Here is a 23,751-nt window from a genome sequence, read left to right on the forward strand (position 1 = left end):
CGCAACTTACGGAGCAAGTGCTTTGCGAATACAGCACTTGCCCGTGTCAGTTGCGGAGGCGTAACGTAAATCAGATACGTTACGCCCGCACAATTTTACGCGGCTCTACGTGAATCCGGGCCACAATGTTTTAAGGCGTCAAAAAAGGGTATTTATAATGTTTGTTTTTTATTTTTTATTATTTATACAAAAATGTTTTGCCTTTCATTTCTATTTTAAACTGTTAGGCCCCTTTCACACATGCGGATCCGTTTTTGCTCAGCAGGGTTCGATCCATTGATCCCCGCTGAGCCGGCAGATGACAGGTCCGTCTCTGCTCACTGTGGAGAGACGGACCTGTCAGATTTCCACTCACCTCTATGGGGAGATCGGATGAAAATGGATCCGCCTTTCCGTTTTCACCCGATCCCGCCGCCAGACAGATGGAAAATAGGGTTTCCATCCATCTGGATTTAGCGTATCGGATCGGATGTCAGTGGACATGTCACCGCTGACATCCGTCGCTCCATAGAGGTGTATGGAGTGTCCCGTCAGGTCCACCTGGAAAAACTGAATGGTCCGCATGTGTGAAAGGGGCCTATGGGTTGTTTTACAATCTCTTTAACCACATAGTAAAATGATGGCAAGCGGGATCCCCTCTTGTTCTGGCACAACTTCATATACATCATCCCAGTCTTGCCGCTCGCGCACGGTGATCGCGGGCACGCCATGTCCCTGGAACACGGCAAAACCCCGATCTCCGAAACTAGCCGATGATGCAGCTCTTTACCCATGTGATTGGTTGTGTCCAATCACAGCCAATCACATGTAAATGCAAAAGTGGCGGTAATTGGCTCTCTTCACCTTACATTGACAGAATGTTAGGTGAGGAGAGCTGATCAGCGGCATCTCCTCGTACAGGTAATCAGGGAACTGATCATCATTGCAGCCCCAGCAGTGATGCCAGTCAGTGACCAACTGTGATGCCAATCTGTGCCCATCACTAACACTAATCTGTGCCCATCAATAATGCCTTTTAGTGCTGCCTATCCGTGCCACCTATCATTGTTCATAAGTGCCACTTAACAGTGCTCATCGGTGCCGCATATCAGTGCCCATCGGTGTGGCATAATAGTGCCACCTCATCAGTGCCCTTCAGTGCTGTTGTCCTGCCGAAAAAGTTCCCCAGGCGGATAAGGACCCCCCTGTACTGCGCAGGCACGGCGCTTGCGCAGTACGAAATCAACTGAGCCTCCAAAAATAGCCGACGATTTAAAGCTGAGAGTCAGCTCTACAGGGCACCTGCGCACTGACTATGCACATGCCGCACGCTCCCGATGCTGGTGCTACTCTGCAATTTTAGCAATAAAGTTCACGTCTTAGCGGGGCGTGTTAAAACAAATGAAGGGTTTGCACTGTTGATGGGCGGGTTTTCCAATGTGCCCCGCTAAGACGTGAACTTTATTGCTATAATCACCCCCGCCCCTTGCAGAGTAGCACTAGCATCGGGAGCGTGTGGCATGTGTCAGAGTCAGTGCGCAGGTGCCTTGTAGAGCTGACTCTCAGCTCTACATCTTTGGCTATTTTCAGAGGCTCAGTTGATTTCGTACTGCGCAAGCGTTGCACCAAGCCTGCGCAGTACAGGGGGGTCCTTATCCGCCAAGAGGAACTTATTTGGCAGAACAACGTCTTATCATTGCCCAAAAGTGTCGCCTGATCAGTGCCCATCAGTGGTGCATGTCATTGCCACTTATCAGTGCCCATCAGTGCGGCATATTAGTGCCTTCTCATCAGTGCCCATAAGTGCTGCCACATCAGCACCCATCAGTGCAGTCTATCGGTGCCCATCAGTGCCGCATATCATTGCCACTTTTCAGTGCAGCAAATTAGTGCCTTCTCATCAGTGCCCATAAGTGCTGCCACATCAGTACTCATCAGTGCAGCCTATCGGTGGCCATCAGTGCCGCATATCGTTGCCACTTATCAGTGACTATCAGTGCAGCATATTAGTGCCTCCTCATCAGTGCAGCCTTATCAGAGCACATCAGTGAAGGAGAAAAATTACTTATTTAAAAGTCACTTATTTAGAAAAAAAAATTACAGAAACTAAGAAAAAACGTTTTTTTTTCGATATTTTTAGCAACAGATAAAAAATCCAGCGGTAATTAAATACCACCAAAAGAAAGCTTTAGGCCCCTTTCACACTGTTTAGCCGGTATAGCGCTAAAAATATCGCATAAATACCGCCTGAGAAACTCCTCCCCAGCATTCTCAATGTGAAAGCCGCATAAACAATGCAATTTAAATGCATTTTTTGCTGTGAAAATGACAATGGTCCCAAAAATGTGTCAAAATTGTCCGAAGTGTCCGCCATAATGTCGCAGTCACGAAAAAAAAACGCTGATCGCCGCCAATAGTAGTAAAAAAAAAAAAATTAATAAAAATGCAATAAAACTATCCCCTATTTTGTAAATGCTATAAATCTTGCGCAAACCAACCGATAAACGCTTATTGCGATTTTTTTTACCAAAAATAGGTACAAGAATACGTATCGGCCTAAACTGAGGAAAAAAAAAATGTTATATATGTTTTTGGGGGATATTTATTATAGCAAAAAGTAAAAAATATTGCATTTTTTTTCAAAATTGTCGCTCTATTTTTGTTTATAGCAAAAAATAAAAACCGCAGAGGTGATCAAATACCACCAAAAGAAAGCTCTATTTGTGGGAAAAAAAGGACGCCAATTTTGTTTGGGAGCCACGTCGCACGACCGCGCAATTGTCTGTTAAAGCGACGCAGTGCCGAATTGTAAAAACGCCTTTGGGCATTTAGCAGCATATTGGTCCGGGGCTTAAGTGGTTAAAGGACTTTCAAACTAGCAGCGTAACATTAAACATGGTCACATTACGCAACCCCCCCACCCCTCAACCCAACCTGCCACACACTTACCTGAATTATGGGGTCCGTCTCCCTGAAGCGTCCCTTTTTCTCGGTTTTTTTTGTCGCAGTGTGCGTGGCTCAGAGCCTCATCACATCGGGTTATACTGTAACAACTGGCATTCAGGTGTTCAGGACAAGGCGGTGCTGGGACAGCTCTGAGGTAATACTAATTATTAAATGTCAACAGATAATGTTTACTCATCCTTCCAACTAAAACAACGTTCAGCTTCTGTCTGCTGCTTGTCCTCCGGCAGTCTGAGTATACACGCTGCGTGTGACACCGGGCCTGAGGACTTTACACGCTCTGGAAGGTAGGAATGCCGCAATTATGGTCTGAAAATTAGAAGTTAACCGCTTCAGCCCCGGACCATTTTGCTGGTCAAAGACCAGGCCACTTTTTTGCGATTCGGCACTGCTTTAACTGACAATTGCGCGGCTGTGCGACTTGGCTCCCAAACAAAATTGGCATCCTTTTTTTCCCAAAAATAGAGCTTTCTTTTGGTGGTATTTGATCACCCCTGCGATTTTTATTTTTTGCGCTATAAACATAAATAGAGCGACAATTTTGAAAGAAAATCAATATCATAGATCACGTTGGATTGCACCAAAAGTAGTGCATAATTATAAAACCACTCCCATTAGACCCACTGTGCGCAGGAGCACAGAGGAACAAACAGGGATTTCTTCAGAATAACAAAAGGTAGGAATCTGCAACAAAGTTTGTTGTAATCCTTGCGTTGGCCCATATTCTCTCTAAAAATCCGCGGGCTGCGCTTAAGGCACTTACACTCCGCTGTCCCAACTTACAGGAGCAAGTGTTGTATTCCCCAAACACTTGCTCCGTAAGTTGGGACGGCGGAGTGTAAATGTCCCGGCGTAGCCTGGCGGATCTCCAAGGGGGCGGCTTGTATTCAAATTAAGCGCGCCCCCGATTCTAATGAACTGCGCATGCGCCGGGCTTCAAAAAGCCCAGTGCGCATGCTCCAGTTCTCGGCGGAAAACGTCAATGACGCTGACGTGTGCGTCATTGACGTAAAGTCGTATTCAAGAACGACTTACGTAAACGACGTACCCGACGAAAAAACACGACGCGGACCCGACGCCATCCGTAACATGGCCTACGTGGGACTTGCGGAAACTTACCCCTCATATAGCAGGGGTAAGTTTCCGCTTACGCAAACGACGTTAGCGACGGTTACGCGACGCAAACTCATTCGGGAATCGGCGTAGAAGGCTCATTTGAATAAGCAAATGAGTCCTTCACGTAAATGCCATCTAGCGGCGGCCGGCGTCATTATATTTAAGATCTGCCAGTGTAAGTGACTTACAGATGGCGGATCTTAAAGGGGTGGTTCCCCCTAAAACACATTTCTTTTTTTTTTTTTTTTTTTTTTTTTTTTTTTTTTTTTTTTTTTTCACAAAGAGTCTTTATTGGGTGAATAATAAAGCATAATACATTGTACATTTACAGAAGCACAATAAATGTGAAGGACACATTTCTAACAATAGATTCGTAAGACCCGTTACACTGCGGGTAGGCTGGCTTTTTTTTTTTTTTTTTAGTACATACCTCGATCTCTGCGTTTCGTCCCTTGTCAGTGGGCGTTCCTAGTTGATTGACGTTCCTCGGACGGGCGCATACGTGACGTCACGACTTTCCGAAAGAAGCCGAACGTCGCTGCGCAGGCGCCGTATAGAGCCGACTCTATACGGCGCCTGCGCAATGACGTTCGGCTTCTGTCGGAAAGTCGTGACGTCACGTATGCGCCCGTCCGAGGAACGTCAATCAACTAGGAACGCCCACCGCCAAGGGACGAGACGGCGAGATCTCGGTATGTACGAAAAAAAAAAAAAAAAAGCCAGCCTACCCACAGTGTAACGGGTCTTACGAATCTATTGTTAGAAATTTGTTTTAGGGGGAACCACCGCTTTAAGTGTATCTATGCGAAAATGATTCTAAGAATCAGTCGCATAGATACACGGGCCAAAAAAGGGAGTTACGATGGAGTATCCTGAGATACTCCATCGTAACTTCACTGAGAATATGGGCCAATGTACATAGATCACCCAGAGGGGAATGTTTTTTTTTTTCAACAAAGGTGGAGTTACGCTTTAAATAAGGACAAAAAATATAGTTAGGCATTTATATTGCCATGTCATGTGTTTAATATTTAATTTTTATTTTTTAAAGAATGGACAAGCTTGTAAACTGCTTCCACAGACGGCCAGACGCCATCACCAGATTAATATGTTTCCCCTGGGCTGGAGGAGGCTCCTTGTTTAATGCTCAGTGGGGCCGGCTGTTTGATGACTCCGTGGAAGGTTTGTGTAATTCTCAATTTATTAAATGAAATATTTTGCTGTGATTGAATGTGGATCTTAATGGGATATCTATAAGGAAAGATTTCATGATAAATGAAAGCCTTGGAGCTGTTGGTCAGCTCTGTAAAATGTAGGATGACTTTTTGTGTGTATATATATATACATATTTTTTTATTTTATTTATTATGGTCCAGAATAAAAATGGAAAAATGTTTTCATATTTTAGGTAAATTCCCACCCTCCCCGGCTTCTCTTTAACTGACTTTATCAATAACTAACTGCCTAATCATGTGACAGTTTTTGCATGTCAAAATCCGCAAAGAGCAGTACCACTATGCAAAGTGATATGCAACATGAGAAAAGACTAATGGAATGCAAAACAGATGTATAGGGTCCCATAGCAACCAGATTTCCTCCTTTCTCGGGGAAGAGATGATAGAACATTGAAATTAATTCTGGATGCTAAGTGTTGTGGTTTTCATATTGATTGTTGCCATACAACAGAATATTTTAAACTGTTGTTAAAGTGGTTGTAAACCCAGGCAGGAAAAAAAGAAAAACCTGCAACAGAAAGGCATAATGAGCTGGTATGTATAGCATACTAGCTCATTGTGTAATACTCACCTGGGTTCGAAGCCCCCGCTGTGGTGCCTTATTATAGGCTTACCTGTAGCAAAAATTTAGTTGTAAGGATTTACAACCACTTTAACCGCAGAACTACCCCATCCATTCATTGCTTTATTTTGCAGAGAAATCACTTTGAAAACCACGCCTAGCATTTCTTGAGTAGGGGCAGATGATTCATGTAGCAATTGCTTCCTGGAATCCATCTGCCCTTTGCTCAGGCAGGAGGGTGTGCTTATCTAAGAAACCCCCTCCTGCCCTCCTGAAGACTTCTGGGATGTATGACATCATTTGCCTAGGCATGAAAACCAGGAAGTAACTGGAGAAATGTAAAAAAAATAATAATAATGGAAGTAAATATAATATACTTTCCTATCTATTTACTAGTGCTGTCAAGCGATTAAAATTTCTAATCGCGATTAATTGCATTAATGTCATAGTTAACTCACGATTAATCGCGCGATTAAGGAGGTTCACCCTTTAAAAACTGTTTTTTGTGTTTTCTTATTTTTTTTTTTTTTTTTTATAATATTAAATTGTGTTTTTTTATTTTTTTACATTTTGATCACTTTTATTGCTGTCACAAGGAATGTAAACATCCCTTGTGACAGCAATAGGTGGTGACAGGTACTCTTTATGGAGGGATCTGGGGTCTAAAAGACCTCCGAGCCCTCCTTTGCACTTCAAAGTATTCAGATCGCCGAAAACGGCGATTCTGAATACTGTGTACTTTTTTAAATCCGGCGCCATTGGCAGCCGAGAAACCCGGAAGTGACGTCATGACGCCGCTTCCGTGGTTTCAATGCGGAGACTGAATCAAAGCCGTTTACGGCTTAGTGTCAGTCTCCGCCTGAACACAGAACGCGGCAGATGGAGGATCGGGTCTCCCGGTGGGACGGGAGGCCCGGTCAGAGCGGCGAAAGGCGGCGGGAGGGGGGGGATGTCCCCTCCCGCTCCTCTGGCATAACAACCGAGCGGCTTTTAGCCGCATCGGTTGTTATGTTTGGATAGCCGATCGCCCGCTCTAAACAACGGTACCGGGATGATGCCTGCGGCTGCAGGCATCATCCCGGTATAACCCCTGAACGCCGAGGACGCATATATGCGTCCCGTCGGCGTGAAAGGGTTAAGAGGTACGTGCTGACAAAAAAAAAAATGTTTTAAAGGGTGAACCTCCTTAATCGCGCGATAAAAAAATTGACGGCGTTAAAATGGGTTTGTGTTAACGCCGTTAATAACGCGTTTAACTGACAGCACTAGTATTTACTAATGCTAGCAGCATAAGGATTACAAATAGTCAATGTTAACTGATAGAGTGAAGTTCCACTTTAATAGGTTTAGTTGGGTCAATCCTCCAGAAAGTTATTTATTGGTGGAGCCATGGTGCTTGGTGTCAGAAGCTGGCTTTTTGTATGTCTTGGATGCTCCAACAATTAGATCTTCCTGCTCTGATTTCTGACTGTTCCTGTCCACCTGGGAGTTTAGTGTGTTTCGATTCCCCTATTTATGAGTCCTTGAGATGTGAAAAAAAAAAAAAGGTCTGATGTTTTTAATAGGCCCTTTTAAGAGACCTTGCTGTCAAAATATTTTAGGGGTAGTATGTGTACCTGTAAAACCCTCCCTTGGGTAGACATCCAAAGCCCTGCTGCTGGTTGCCACCATTTTGGATGTGATGTCAGCAGACTCAGAGCTGTCACTCAAATGACGCTCTAGTATTCCCCTTCACTTGTCCTTGGCAGGTAGGGAGGTGAGGGGCAGGGGAGCTGGTCCAGGACAGGCAGTAGATACTCCAGGACAAGAAGAGGACTTATACAGTATGTAGCAGGAGGGCGGATGCTATGCTGGGGAATTGACTCTTCCTGGAATAGTCAAATTCCTTACCTTACTCTCCTCCATGCTCCATCTAAAGCAGGGGTCTTCAAACTTTGTAAACAAAGGGCCAGCTTATTGTCCTTCAGACTTTGGGGGTGCCGGACTGTGGCCAGCGGGAGTAAAAAATGTCCTGGTTCCACTTGCAGTAAACAATGTCCCCCCATGGTATTAAGGGGAGAAATAGTGCCCCATCATTGGTGTCATTGGGAGGTGTAATGGAACCGTCCAGTGCTTGGGTGCTTCTGTCAAGCTATAGCTTCCTCCAGTCTGGAACCAAGAATATGATATTATAGCGGCATATTGTACCCAAGATACTAGGCGGCACTAGCTTAGGTACAAATTGGAACTCTCTTTATTGAAAACTCACACAGAATTTTTACAACACACAACTTCAGGTAGGGCCTGATCACGATACCCTAACAATACAAACTGTAAACAACTATTTAATTAAACGCTAGCCGACCAGCCACCATCATTATACTGCGGCAGGTGGGCTCTCCTATGCAAATCTCCGTAGCAGTACGTCGGCCCTTTTAACAGCTAGAGCAGGCGCGCGTACGGCGGGGGACCCGATGCGCGTGGCCGGCGAGCGTAATGTTCCCCCGCCATGCACGATCGCGGGCACAAGAGCCAGAATGGGAGTGTGTGTGTGTGTAAACACACAAATCCCCATTCTGTAAGAGAGGAAAGACAGATCATATGTGCCTACTAGTCCTCCTCCAGTCACTTCCATCCCCCCACAGTTAGAAACACACGTGAGGAACACATTTAAGCCCTTGATCACCCCCTAGTGTTAACCCCTTCCCTACCAGTGACATTTTCACAGCAATCAGTGCATTTTTACAGCACTGATCGCTGTATAAATGTCAATGGTCCCAAAAATGTGTCAAAAGTGTCCGATCTGTCTGCCGCAATCCCGCTAAAAACACAGATCGCCGCCATTACTAGTAAAAAAAAAAATAATAATGCCATAAATATAGTCCCTATTTTGTAAACACTATAACTTTTGGGCAAACCAAAATCAATATACGCTTATTGTGATTTTTTTTTTTTTACCAAAACAATGTAGCAATGTAGGAGAATATATATCGGCCTAAACTGAGAAAGACATTTTTTTTATATATATATTTTTGGGGGATATTTATTATAGCAAAAAAGTAAAATATATTGCTTTTTTTTTTTCAAAAATGTTGCTCTTTTTTTGTTTATAGAGCAAAAAATAAAAACCACAGAGGTGATCAAATACCACAAAAAGAAAGTTCTATTTGTGGGGGGAAAAAAATGTAAATTTTGTTTTGGTACAGCCTTGCGCGACCGCACACTTGTCACTTAAAGCGACGCAGTGCCGTATCGCAAAAAATGGCCTGGTCATTAAGGGGGCAAATCCTTCCGGGGATAACTAAGGAACAGCCAACATTCAAAAAATAAAAAACTTTTACTGTAAAAAAAAAAGGAACAGCCAACATACACATAATGCTAATCCACCTCTAGCAACTATTAGCTGACAGTGATTAACCACTCAAAAAGAAAATAATGTAGCGCCAAAAACTATAAAAAAGAGATAACCACTAATTGGTTGTGAGGATGTAACCTCTATAGTTAGAGTTGTGTTTAAGGTGAACAAACTCCGTGAAAACGTTCATACATATATACCAGAGCTACAAGGGTAGCTCTGAGTGCTAGTGATATACCTGGATGGTATTAATAGCAAACAAAAGAAAAATCTTAAGTGATATAGTAAATAAAAATGTGAACAAACACAAAAAGTTCTGAAAAATAGGACGGGGAACACTCCCAGAACTTCCCAAGAGCTGACTGTTCGTCACTTCAATTGGAAAGCACCTTTTCCACATCAATGGAGAATCCTTTCCCTCAGAGACTGAACATCTTCAAAAGGAGAGGTGAACCAGGTACGAGGGGTGTATCTAAATTAGAGGTATACTGGATATACCAGTTAAAAAGTTATACGCCCCACGGGCTTAACGTGGAGTGGGACGTGAATTCATTCATAAACCAGTCATGAACTCTCATTTTGGTTACTTACCAGGGAATAAAAATAAACAAATTTCTTTCATTATGTTTCTTATTTGTATATAGTGGATGGTTTTGCAGAATCACCATACACTTACTATAATTATGACTTTTTTCATCACCTGGTTAATCGGGGATGTATAGTATCTGTGATCAATTCTGTATGCACGCTCCCGGGGACCTAATGCACTTATTTATTGCTTAGGATTCGTTACACCTTAGAGGTTTAAAGCTACTGCTTACACCTCCTTTTTCGTTAATGATTCCCTGTGGGACGCACGAGATGGAGAGCATACGTCATCACGCCCGACGTCTGCTGATACGCATACCGTCGTGGTCATGTGACAACTCGCACATCACTGCCGCCCCCTGAGCGGTCTAGTCATGGAAGATGAGTCTGTGGCTCAGATTCGCTGAATGGTGGGAGGCGGAGCGACCCCTTGTCCCACATCCTCACATTGGGCAGAGGGTGTTATGTGGGACGGGAGGAGATGACACCTAACATTGGAGCACTGCGATTGGTCTCCTCGGCTGCGCTCCCGTTGTTCCACTTCCGGTGGTTGGAGCGCAGGAGGAGGATGTAGCAGTGGGTGAGACGCACGCCCGAGGGGAGCGGTGTAACAGGTGTAGATCACAGGTAAGCTAATCATATGGTTATTTATAGGCACGGGTGGAAGTGGGGGTCAGTTCTATAACCCTGTTGATGTCTGTGAGGACGAAACCGGTCGGTTATTTTTGACCCATACCACTAACATTGTGCCAATTTTAAGTCATCTGCCTGCTGTGGTTTTCTTTGATGTGCCGTGGGGAACAACATTTCTATCGTTTGGGTTTTTTATATTCTGACATTTTACATACTTTGGATGATTTTCCTTGCTGTGCAATTATTTTTAATGAGATTTGGACTATCTCTTTGTTGTATCAATATTTTTTGATCAAGAATTTTAAATAAATTTCTACACTATGAGGAGGTGTTTTTTCCCTCTTTTCTCATATCCCTCATGAAATTGGGAGTTTCCCCTCCTTACCATCTCATGTGACGTTCCTGTGGCCAGTGTTACCAACTCTCCTTCTGAGATCCATCCGGAGTATCGGAATTGGGATATCCATCCACCCATTGGTGCAACAGAAGGACGGCCAGCATATACAAGCTCTGATCGACCTACCCACCATACGGTGAGCTGTGGGTCAACTAAAGCTGGTAAGAGTACCCTAACTTATATATGCCAAGGAATGTCCTTTTGAAGATGTTCAGTCTCTGAGGGAAAGGATTCTCCATTGATGTGGAAAAGGTGCTTTCCAATTGAAGTGACGAACAGTCAGCTCTTGGGAAGTTCTGGGAGTGTTCCCCGTCCTATTTTTCAGAACTTTTTGTGTTTGTTCACATTTTTATTTACTATATCACTTAAGATTTTTCTTTTGTTTGCTATTAATACCATCCAGGTATATCACTAGCACTCAGAGCCACACTTATAGCTCTGGTATATATGTATGAACGTTTTCACGGAGTTTGTTCACCTTAAACACAACTCTAACTATAGAGGTTACATCCTCACAACCAATTAGTGGTTATCTCTTTTTTATAGTTTTTGGCGCTACATTATTTTCTTTTTGTCTGTTTGCATTTATCCACTGGTATGTTGGCTGCCTATTTACACTATATATACACTTAGATTTTGTTTAGCGCAATATATTCTTTATATATTATTTACTGCACTTGGATTTCATATATTGCTGCCATACAACAATGGATGTGTTTGACTATCGAACTAGTCGCACTCTTAACACTGAAGGTGTATTTACTGTTCTGAAAACAGACTCGGAAACGTGTGGTCTCTTTATGAGACTCAAGAACGTGATGACCTCAGAACTTCATCTCCAATGGGACATAGCGTTCTTGGAACAATATGTCAAGGAGAACATAGTCCCCAGAGGGTTGAGATGGGATGTACACCCCCAACAGGGAGATCCTGATCTTGAGTCCTGGTATCAGTTTTTTAACCTTAAAGGCGTATCCCTTTTAAATTTTTTAATTGATAAGAAAAAGACCCGAATGTCCAATTTAGATAGAGAAATTAAAGAAATTAAGGAGAAACTCCTTCCCTCTAAATCCACCACGGAGTACATCACTTTATCCACCAGTTTGAAGGTTCATCTGGAAAAAGAGGAGCGGGAACAGAAACATAAAAAACAGAAAAAATACACGAGAGATTCTGCCGATTACGGATCCTCTTCGGTTTTTAGTTGGCAGAATAAGGAGAATACTGGGGTGGGTATGGGCCCCTCAAGTTTGGAAATGGAAGTTTCCCAACCATCTACGAGTGAGGCCAAAGTCCTTACCTTTTCTCAGCCCATACCTACTTCGGGACCTCCCAATAGAGATATTGGTTATAGTTACCACCCTGGTCCTCAAACTCCCAACCAACCTCAGGGGGGTCCTCCCCCAAGGAATAAGGGGAAAGGTAAAGGCCCGAGAAGGGGTTCACACCGTTCTAGAGACCCATCCCGTGAACACCGTACTAATGATTATTCACCTCGGAGAGGGAATGATTCCCACTATTACCCCCCAAGGGGATATGGGACACCGGGTAGGGGTGGGGGTGGACCCTACACGCTTGGAAGGAAAGATTACCCACCCAGACACTATGACCCTTACTATGGGTACCTAGAAAGAGAAGAAGATCACTTTGATAGACCCCCTTACAATTATAATCAGGTTCAACCTAATTATACCCAATCGGGGGATTTTCACAAGGGACAGGGCAACCACCCCAAAGGAGGAGAACCAAACGGGGGTCGAGAGGGGGGCGGCGCGCCCGGAAGAAAAAGACCAAGAGTATAACAGGTACTGGGGTGTTTAATTTAAGCACCTCTACCTTTAATGATGCAGAAAAATTAGTTCTAGATAAAGGTCTGAAGTTTGTTCCTCCGAAGGGACTTAACAAGTTTCAGACATTTATAGACGTACAAAAATTCACAAGAAAATTGAGTATCCAGAGATACTTTATCTCCAATCCCACCAGACCAAATCTCCCGGACGTTACCACGGGTGTGAGACATACGGGCCTTTCTAACCCTTCCCTTTTTAACCCTCCTTGTCCTTTGGCACCGAGTATCAAAGTTTTCAGGGATTTGGTTTTGAAGGACTTCGATGATTTACCTTTAAAGAGGTTTCATTCTGATCCTAATATTAGAAATGGCCTGAAATCCCTATGCGAGAGAAAAGATCTTGTTATCCGTCCTGCGGATAAGGGAGGGGGGATAGTGGTTCTTGACAAGTCCGCTTATAATTCAGAGATGTCAAGATTACTGGAGGATGGCATGACTTATGTCAAACTACCATCTAATCCCACCAGTAGTTACACCCAATCTTTAAAAAAACTAGTGGAGAAGGGTGTACAGAGAGGCATCCTTAACAACAAGGAACGATGTTTTTTGGTACCTAGGGTACCTCGTATCCCTGTTATATACTATCTGCCAAAAATTCATAAACATACTACCTGTCCTCCAGGGAGGCCAATCATTAGTGGCATCAACTCTGTCACCTCTAGATTGGGGAAATACATTGATTTCCACCTCCAACCGATAGTGAGAAACATTCCCTCCTACCTCAAGGATACCAGGCATACCATTGCTAAACTTGGGGAAGTGATATACACTAATGACATCATTCTGGTCACAGCTGATGTGGCCTCACTCTACACCAGTATAGCCCATCATTTGGGCTTTCAAGCTGTGGAATGTTTTCTCAATAGGTCACCCGATCTCCCCACTCTGCAAAGATTGTTTATAATGGATCTCCTCAGGTTTGCCACCACGCACAATTATTTTTGGCATGCTGGGGATTTCTATTTACAACATAAGGGAGTTGCGATGGGGGCCAAATTTGCCCCCAGCCTCGCAAATATTTTCATGGCCAAATGGGAGGAGGATGTCGTCTATGCGGCCGCCAGACCGGAGATAGTTCTCTGGGCGCGGTACATAGACGACATCCTCCTCCTATGGCGAGGAGACCGTGGGTCTTTGGAGACTTTTATGAGTTATCTAAACGATAACCAAGTTGGAATCAGCTTAACATACAAAACCAATACCTCTAACATCAATTTTTTGGATCTGGAAATTTTTGTGCAAAATAATAGTCTACAAACTAAAACCTACTTTAAACAAACCGACCGTAACGGGTTTATCCCGGTTGACAGCTGCCACCATCCTTCCTGGTTGAAGTCCGTCCCACGTAGTCAGATTCTGCGAATTAGACGGAATTGTTCTAACCTGGGAGACTTCAAAGAACAAGCAAACATTCTCAAGAATCGCTTTGTTGATAAAGGATACTCTGAGAATCATATCCAGGAAGAAATTGAAAGAATTTCAACGATTGATAGGGCAATTCTAACAAGAGAACAAGTCAGAACGGTACAGGATAATAGGTTTAGGAACTCTTTTTTCACTTCATTTTCCATGCAATATAAGCAAATCAAGTCAATCATCCAAAAACATTGGAATGTATTAACAAGTGATCCCACTTTGGGACCCACCTTACCCATTAATGCATCTATAATTTATAGAGGGGCAATGTCAATGAGAAATCAGATCGCGCCGAATGTCCCAGACCCCCCAGTTAAACCCACCTTTTTTCCTCTTTCTAAGGGTTATCACCCATGTAGGAGGTGTAAAGTGTGTGCATACAACATTACCAAGAAGAAATCTATCAATTTTAGATCCACGGTTACTGGGGTTGAATTCCCCATTAAACAATTTTCAACATGTGCCACCCGGTATGTTGTTTATCTTCTCACCTGCCCTTGTGGAAAACAGTACGTGGGACGTACCATACGGAAATTTTCCACAAGGGCAGGTGAACATATTGCCAAGATCTTGGCAGGGTACCATAAACACACTGTACCAAGACATTATTTGGAACACCACAATAAGAAGGTCGAGGGGACTTTGTTCCAAATTATAGACCACTTTGTCCCTCATTGGAGAGGTGAACCAGGTACGAGGGGTGTATCTAAATTAGAGGTATACTGGATATACCAGTTAAAAAGTTATACGCCCCACGGGCTTAACGTGGAGTGGGACGTGAATTCATTCATAAACCAGTCATGAACTCTCATTTTGGTTACTTACCAGGGAATAAAAATAAACAAATTTCTTTCATTATGTTTCTTATTTGTATATAGTGGATGGTTTTGCAGAATCACCATACACTTACTATAATTATGACTTTTTTCATCACCTGGTTAATCGGGGATGTATAGTATCTGTGATCAATTCTGTATGCACGCTCCCGGGGACCTAATGCACTTATTTATTGCTTAGGATTCGTTACACCTTAGAGGTTTAAAGCTACTGCTTACACCTCCTTTTTCGTTAATGATTCCCTGTGGGACGCACGAGATGGAGCGCATACGTCATCACGCCCGACGTCTGCTGATACGCATACCGTCGTGGTCATGTGACAACTCGCACATCACTGCCGCCCCCTGAGCGGTCTAGTCATGGAAGATGAGTCTGTGGCTCAGATTCGCTGAACGGTGGGAGGCGGAGCGACCCCTTGTCCCACATCCTCACATTGGGCAGAGGGTGTTATGTGGGACGGGAGGAGATGACACCTAACATTGGAGCACTGCGATTGGTCTCCTCGGCTGCGCTCCCATTGTTCCACTTCCGGTGGTTGGAGCGCAGGAGGAGGATGTAGCAGTGGGTGAGACGCACGCCCGAGGGGAGCGGTGTAACAGGTGTAGATCACAGGTAAGCTAATCATATGGTTATTTATAGGCACGGGTGGAAGTGGGGGTCAGTTCTATAACCCTGTTGATGTCTGTGAGGACGAAACCGGTCGGTTATTTTTGACCCATACCACTAACATTGTGCCAATTTTAAGTCATCTGCCTGCTGTGGTTTTCTTTGATGTGCCGTGGGGAACAACATTTCTATCGTTTGGGTTTTTTATATTCTGACATTTTACATACTTTGGATGATTTTCCTTGCTGTGCAATTATTTTTAATGAGATTTGGACTATCTCTTTGTTGTATCAATATTTTTTGATCAAGAATTTTAAATAAATTTCTACACTATGAGGAGGTGTTTTTTCCCTCTTTTCTCATATCCCTCATGAAATTGGGAGTTTCCCCTCCTTACCATCTCATGTGACGTTCCTGTGGCCGGTGTTACCAACTCTCCTTCTGGGATCCATCCGGAGTATCGGAATTGGGATATCCATCCACCCATTGGTGCAACAGAAGGACGGCCAGCATATACAAGCTCTGATCGACCTACCCACCATACGGTGAGCTGTGGGTCAACTAAAGCTGGTAAGAGTACCCTAACTTATATATGCCAAGGAATGTCCTTTTGAAGATGTTCAGTCTCTGAGGGAAAGGATTCTCCATTGATGTGGAAAAGGTGCTTTCCAATTGAAGTGACGAACAGTCAGCTCTTGGGAAGTTCTGGGAGTGTTCCCCGTCCTATTTTTCAGAACTTTTTGTGTTTGTTCACATTTTTATTTACTATATCACTTAAGATTTTTCTTTTGTTTGCTATTAATACCATCCAGGTATATCACTAGCACTCAGAGCTACACTTATAGCTCTGGTATATATGTATGAACGTTTTCACGGAGTTTGTTCACCTTAAACACAACTCTAACTATAGAGGTTACATCCTCACAACCAATTAGTGGTTATCTCTTTTTTATAGTTTTTGGCGCTACATTATTTTCTTTTTGTCTGTTTGCATTTATCCACTGGTATGTTGGCTGCCTATTTACACTATATATACACTTAGATTTTGTTTAGCGCAATATATTCTTTATATAGTGATTAACCACTTCCCGACCGCCGCATGTAAATGTACGTCCACAGAATGGCACGTACAGGCACATGGGCGTACATGTACGTCCTTGCCTTCTTGCGGGTGGGGGACCGCGCAATTGTCTGTTAAAGCGACGCAGTGCCGAATCGCAAAACCTGGCCTGGGCATTAAGCTGCCTAAAGGTCCGGGGCTTAAGTGGTTAATTAACATGAGCTAAATAACTAATCACTTAAACACTTCCAGCCCGGTCAATAGTGAATTGACGTCCAGGAAGTGGTTCTGAAATCCTGACTGGACGTCTATTGACGTCCAGCAGGATAACATGCCAGCGCGCGGCGGCAATCGGTGATGCGGGGTGTCAGTCTGACACCCTGCATCTCCGATCTCGGTAAAGAGCCTCTGGCGGAGACTCTTTACCACGTGATCAGCCATGTCAAATCACGGCTGATCACGATGATCGGCTCTTCCTCACTCGTGTCTGACAGACGCGAGTAGAGGAGAGCCGATCGGCGGCTCTCCTGACAGGGGGGTTCGCGCTGATTGTTTATCAGCGCAGCCCCCCCTCTGATGCCCACACTGGACCACCAGGAAAGGGGGCAATAATAAAAATAAAATAAAAAATGAGAATAGATGCCAATCAGTGCCCACAAATGGGCACTGACTGGCACAATATGGGATCAACAAGTGATGCCCAGCAATGCCATTAGTGCCACCCCTCATTGTCCATCAGTGCCACCCCTCAGTGTCCGTCAGTGCCCATCCATGCCCAGTTCCCACCTATCAGTGCCCATCTGTGCCACCCATAAGTACTCATCAGTGCCACCCATCAGTGCCACCCATGCGTGCCCATCAGTGCCACCTATGAGTGCCCATCAGTGCCACCTATGAGTGCCCATCAGTGCCGCATACCAGCGCGGCCTATCAGTGCCGCCTATCAGTGTCCATCAGTGCTGCCTCATCGGTGCCCATCAGTGCCACCTCATCGGTGCCCATCAGTGCCGCCATATTAGTGCCCATAATCGGAGAAGAAAACGTACTTATTTACAAAAAAATGAACAGAAACAAATAAAAACTTTATTTTTTTCAAAATTTTCGGTCTTTTTTTAGTTTTAGTGCCCTGTTGTCTGTCTCAATGACAGGAACTACGCCCCACTGTTGCTGACAGTGGGGGAATAATGCCCCAAGGGCTGGATAAAGGCAAAGAAAGGGCTGCATCCATCCCCCGGGCCGCAGTTTGGAGACTACTGATCTAGAAGAACCTGCACATACCTTATAAATGGCTTCCAGAACACCAGCAGATCCCTAAAACCTGGGTGCACTAAAATGAAAATATCAACTCCAGCTTGTGACATGGAGGTTGGGCATGTCCTCGCCAGCCTCCTGCGCCTCACTATTGACCAGTAGTGCTTCCCATTGCAGTAATGTGGGACCAATGAGCTTATCTCAACTGATGATGTCATTTTAATAGCGGAGTTGTCAGAGATTTGGGTTTTTCTTGGAGCTGTGGAAACCACCTAAAAGCATTTTCAGTAAATCCTTCTGAATATTGCATTAATATCGATACAAGTACACAATATAGAAGGTCCTGAATGTAATAGTTAAAAAACAGTCCACATAAAATATTTGGACAGGGGACAAAGGATTTTATCTCCTTGGTGAGGTCATTGTCCTCCTGACTTTATATTAAGATCCAAACCTGACAAGTGTCCACAGAAAGTATTTGTGGGGGCTGAAAGGCTGGCGACACATATCACAGCGCCTGCTGCTAGAAGAACAGGACGGCTTGAGCTCCGAGTCCCAACATTAGCATAGGGAACAATGGCAGAGCGTGGACCCGGCATTCTCAGATCCACATTGAACTTCTGGTCACATCGCATATTTCTCCAGTAGAGAAGAAGGCCTCTGTTTCCCAATGAAAGGCGTCCACAATATATCCTGCTGCTTGTCACAATGCCTGCCTCTGTTGTGTTGCCATTTGCAGCTAATGGCAACAGGTTAGGGTATCCTGTGTATTCACAGCGAGGCCTAGTGTGGGTCAGAAGACTTAAGGCCAGCACTGACTCTATGGAGTGCCGGTAAGTGAGAGCTTTCCACATCTCTAGAGGCTGTTCACTCCTCCGATTCATCAAATCAGACAGTTCTACATACAAGATAAAGCTGAACTCCACACAAGCATCTGCATCAGGGGGGTACAGACAGTACACCTGTAAGGGGCCCGGAGGTCCCCAGGGGCCCACATGGCAACCCCCTTTTTTTTGTAAAGGGGCCCAGAGCTCCCTAGGGCCCCGGGTGGCAACCCCCCTTTTTTTTATATAAAAATGTTTATATATATATATATATATATATATATATATATATATATATATATATATATATATATATATATATATATATATTTTTTTTTTTTTATCAAAGTGCCCAGAGGTCCCCAGGGGCCCGGATAGCATCCCCCCCCCTTTTTTATTTTTTTTATAAAACATTTTTTTTTATTTTTTTTTATATATATTTTTTATTTTTTTTTAATTAAAGGGCCCGGAGGTCCCCAGGGGCCCAGATAGTAACCCCCTTTTTTTGTAAAGGGGCCCAGAGGTCCCCAGGGCCCCGGATGGCAACCCCCCTTTTTTTTATATAAAAATGTTTTTATATATATATGTATATTATTTTTTTTTTTTTTTTATTTTATCAAAGGGCCCAGAGGTCCTCAGGGCCCTGGATGGCAATCCCCCCTTTTTTATTTTATTATTTTATCAAAGGGCCCAGAGGTCCCCAGGGACCCGGATAGCAACCCCCCCCCCTTTTTTATTTTTTATAAAACATTTTTTTTTATTCTTTTTATATATATTTTTTATTTCTTTTTTATTTGAATTAAAGGGCCCAGAGGTCCCCAGGGCCCCGGACGGCAACTCCCCTTTTTTTTATATAGACGCTCACTTCACAGTGGGCATTTGGCGCCTAATTAAGCTCAAAAATCAATCAATCAATCAATATATATATATATATATATATATATATATATATATATATATATATATATATATATATATATATATTCTTTTTTTTTATTATTATTATTATTATTTTTTTATTTTTTATTTATTTATTTTGCTCCCCCCCCCCTTGTTTTTTTTTTATATTTTATTTTTTTATCAAGGGGCCCAGAGGTCCCCAGGGACCCAGATAGCAACCCCGCCTTTTTTTTCTTTTTTTTATATTTTATATTTGTTTTTATGTATTTTTTCTTTTAATTAAAGGGCCCAGAGGTCCCCAGGGCCCCGGATGGCCACCCCCCCCCCCCCCCCGCTTCTCAATTTGAGGCGGCCCATGCCTGAAGCTGTGTAAGGGGCCCCATAATTCCTGATGGCGGCCCTGATCTGAATATAGAGGAACTACATTACTTTGTTAAGGATTTCAGGTAGTCTGGTGATCCAAGTACCCCTGCTAGACAGCACAGCCAGGTGCAAGGCATAACTTACAGTTCAACCCTATCTCTAGGGAAAGGAAAAATGCTCCCTTGCAGAGGGGCTGATCATGCACCGCAGGGGTTAAAGAGGAGTTCCACCTAAAAATGGAACTTCCTCTTAACCCACTCCTCGCCCCCTTACATGCCACATTTGGCATGTCATTTTTTTGGGGGGGGAGTGGGGGCTTCAGGAGAAGGGGACTTCCTGTCCCACTTCCTCCTTCTGCCGAGGGGCTGGAAAGGCGATTAGCTTAATCGCCTTTTCACAGCCCCTCCCTGTAGGCGAGCGCCTGTCCAATCGGATGGCGCCGCTCGCACATACGCAGTGCCGCTCGCGCATGCGCAGTGGGTGCCCGGCCGTGAAGCCGAAAGCTGTCACTGCCGGGTGCCCACACTAGAAATGAAGACGCCGGCCGGCGAGGGGGGGGAGAGGAGCGGAGCCCTGGCCGGCGCGTCGCTGGAGCCGTGGAGCAGGTAAGTGTCTGTTTATTAAAAGCCAGCAGCTACACTTTTTGTAGCTGCTGACTTTTAATAAACTTAAAAAATGGTTGGAAACCCCCTTTAAATGCTTGTTAATGTCTAGGGACAGAGAATAGCAGTTTTACTTACATGATCCTCTGTTCTCCCAGCAGATGGCGCTCTCTGTTACATGCAAGGGCAACCCCAATGCAAGGGAGTATTTTTCCATGGAGTTGCTTCAGGTCCAGCCTGGCCCAAGACCCACATTACATACAATGCAAATGGGGCAGCCTCTCTGTGCCTATTACAATTTCAGTCGAAAAAATGGGGGTGCCAAAGCTGGTCGCTTGCCTAGGGCCCCATTCTTCAGATGTCATCTCTGCACCTGGCCCCTGGTGCTTGAACATTGTTGGTCTTCTAAACTGGTCTAAGCAAATTGGTTGCAAATCCTTACATATACCCACTAAGGTAACTGGCTTTAGGTCAGGGGTCTCAAACTGGCGGCCCTCCAGCTGTTGCAAAACTACACGTCCCATGAGGCATTGCAAGGCTGACAGTTACAAGCATGACTCCCAAAGTCAGAGGCATGATGGGACTTTTGCAACAGCTGGAGGACCGCCAGTTTTAGACCCCTGCTTTAGGTGATACACAGAGATGAAACAAATCCTCCTACATAAGTTGTACCTGTTTATCTATGGCCACCTTTCCCTTACATCCATTCAAAGTGCAGAATTTACACAGGATCTCTCAGCTCTGAAAAGCAGTGGGTGGAGAGCTGACATTACATAAGTGAAGAGAGCTCTGAGAGCTGATTGGAGGGAAGAGACACACCTCCCTTCACACAGCACACAGGAACAGATCCGAGGTTGTCAATCAGCTGGAGCTCCCTCCCCTGTCACCATTTTTCTTTTGGAGTCAGGAAAACTTGTCAGAAGTAACTCATGCTTATAGCAGAGGAACGGGACAGTGGACAGAAATGACACTTAGTGCTCTGGATTGAGACAAGTACACACTATAGAAGGATATGCTTTGTTCATATTTCATGTCTGAAATTTACAACTACTTTAAAGCGGCTGTAAACCCTCACATATACACAGTGAAGTGAACAGCCTTAGATTATACATGGAGATGAAACAAATCTCCCTACATAACTTTTACTTGTATATCTGCTTTCTTCAGCTTTATATATTCTTTAGAAAGTGCAGATCATGTTACAGATTTCCTCTTCCTGTTCAGCAGTAGGAATGGATTATTGGCATACAGCCAAGACAGCTGATTGGAGAAAAGGCACACACCCCAACTCCGCATTGGCAAAAGAAGGAAGTAATGTGCAGAGCTCTGCTCTGATTAGATCAGCACTGTGCTAATCTAGTTACAGTGGAACCTCGAATTACGAGCATAATCCGTTTCCGGAGAATGCTCGTAATCCAAAGCACTCACATCAAAGCGAGTTTCCCCATAGAAGTCAATGAAAACGGAAATAATTTGTTCTGCATTGACTTCTATGGCATGCAATACCGCATGTGGCCAGAGGTGGGGGGGTGCCGGAGAGCCTCGAAAAGGCTCGGCTGAACTCGGAAAGGCGAATGGCTCCGATCGGCTCTGCTCGGCTCCGACACCCCCGCACCTCAGGCCAAATGCGGTACTGCACACCGCTGTGGCTTGAATCCTGCTCATTTTGCAAACCAGGGCCTCGGATGGCAACCCCCCCTTTTTTTTATTTAATTTTTATTAAAAAAAAAATTCTAATATATTTTTATTTTATTTTTTATTAAAGGGCCAATTTTTTTTTAGGGGTCCCCAGGGGCCCGCAGATCTCCAGGGCCCCGGATGACAACCCCCCTTTTTTTATATATATATTTTTTTATTTCTTATGTCCCCAGTGCCCCATGTGGCAAACCCCCCCCTTTTTTTTTATTTTTTATAAATGTTTATTTTTGTTTTATATATTTATTTTTTATTTATTTTTTATTAAAGGGCCTAGAGGTCCCCAGGGCCCTGGATGGCAACCCCCCTTTTTTTTTATTTATATAAATGTTTGTTTTATTTTTATTAAAGGGCCCAGAGGATGGCAACCCCCCTTTTTTATATACATTTCTCTTTATTCCTTCTTTTTTTGTAAAGGCCCGCCCCCCCCCCCGCTTCTCAATTTGCGGCTTCTCCCCCCCCCCCCCGGTTCTCAATTTCAGGCGGCAGCACTGCCCCCCGGTTCTCTGCTCCAGGGGGCCCATGCCTGAAGCTGTGTAAGGGGCCCCATAATTCCTGATAATTCCTAATTCCTGGCTGTATGTGATGGACATTTATCACTAGGCATGTGCAAAAGGGAAAAATTTGTTTCGTTTCGTTTTAATTCGTTATTTAATTAATTTCGTTAAGTTAGATTCGTTACATGTGTTAAATTTGTTTTCGGAATTCGTTCGTTTTCGACCGAATTTCGAAAAATCCGGTCGAATTCGAAAATATTTCAACCGTTTTCGGAATTCGTTCATTTTCGACCGAATTTCGAAAAATCCGGTCGACTTCGAAAATATTTCGACCGGATTCGAAAACAAATAGTCTCTTTTCGAATAGAATTTGTTTTCGAATTCAAATCGAATTTTATTTATTTATTTATTTATTTATTTATTTCGAATTCCGATCGAATTTCATCCGCGGGTTTTCGATTCGTAATCGAAAACGTTCGTTCGGATTCAGTAAATTCATTAATATTACAATTCGGGAATTCGTATGCATCCGAATGTCCGAATGATGAAAAATTCGTCCGAATTTCGATTCGAAACGAAACGAAATGCACATGCCTATTTATCACGTAAAAGCAAATTAGTTTTGTTTGGATGTTCTATCTAAGCTAGGGCCCTCCTGGCCTTATTTCCTGCTTTCTTGATGTACGTTGCAAAAAACAATGGGAATGTGAAAGAAGAACCTGAGAGCCATCTTAGATATGCCTTCTAATATTAAATATTAAAATCTTCACTTTTTCTTCTCCAGTGTACTCCCTCAGACTTCCCGGAAGAGAGTCTCGTTCCCGAGAGCCATTTCCTCACAGCTTAGACCAGTTAGCGGATGAAATTACAGATGTGTTGCTACCATTGCTGCGTGAGAAGCGGTTTGCATTTTTCGGCCACAGGTAAACTTGTGTTTGAGACAATTTTTGCGATCTTAGTCATTCATTCTCAACCAGGAATCCATGAAAACCTCAAGTTCCTCCAGAGTTGTGTTGTGTAATTGACCTTCCATCTGATGGTGC

General features: G+C 43.8%; 1 protein-coding gene across 1 annotated transcript in view; it reads left to right on the plus strand.

Moving 5' to 3' along the window:
* The window catches only part of OLAH (oleoyl-ACP hydrolase), a 50,750-nt gene that overhangs the window by 963 nt on the left and 26,036 nt on the right, over window positions 1–23,751 (plus strand). The window contains exons 2-3 of the mRNA XM_040352426.1: window positions 5,111–5,241; window positions 23,493–23,631. Coding sequence (XP_040208360.1) covers window positions 5,112–5,241; window positions 23,493–23,631 — 269 coding nt within the window. The 5' untranslated portion in view covers window position 5,111. The remainder of the gene's footprint in view (window positions 1–5,110; window positions 5,242–23,492; window positions 23,632–23,751) is intronic.

This window comes from Rana temporaria, chromosome 5 (genome assembly GCF_905171775.1).
Source record: "Rana temporaria chromosome 5, aRanTem1.1, whole genome shotgun sequence".
NCBI lineage: Eukaryota > Metazoa > Chordata > Amphibia > Anura > Ranidae > Rana > Rana temporaria.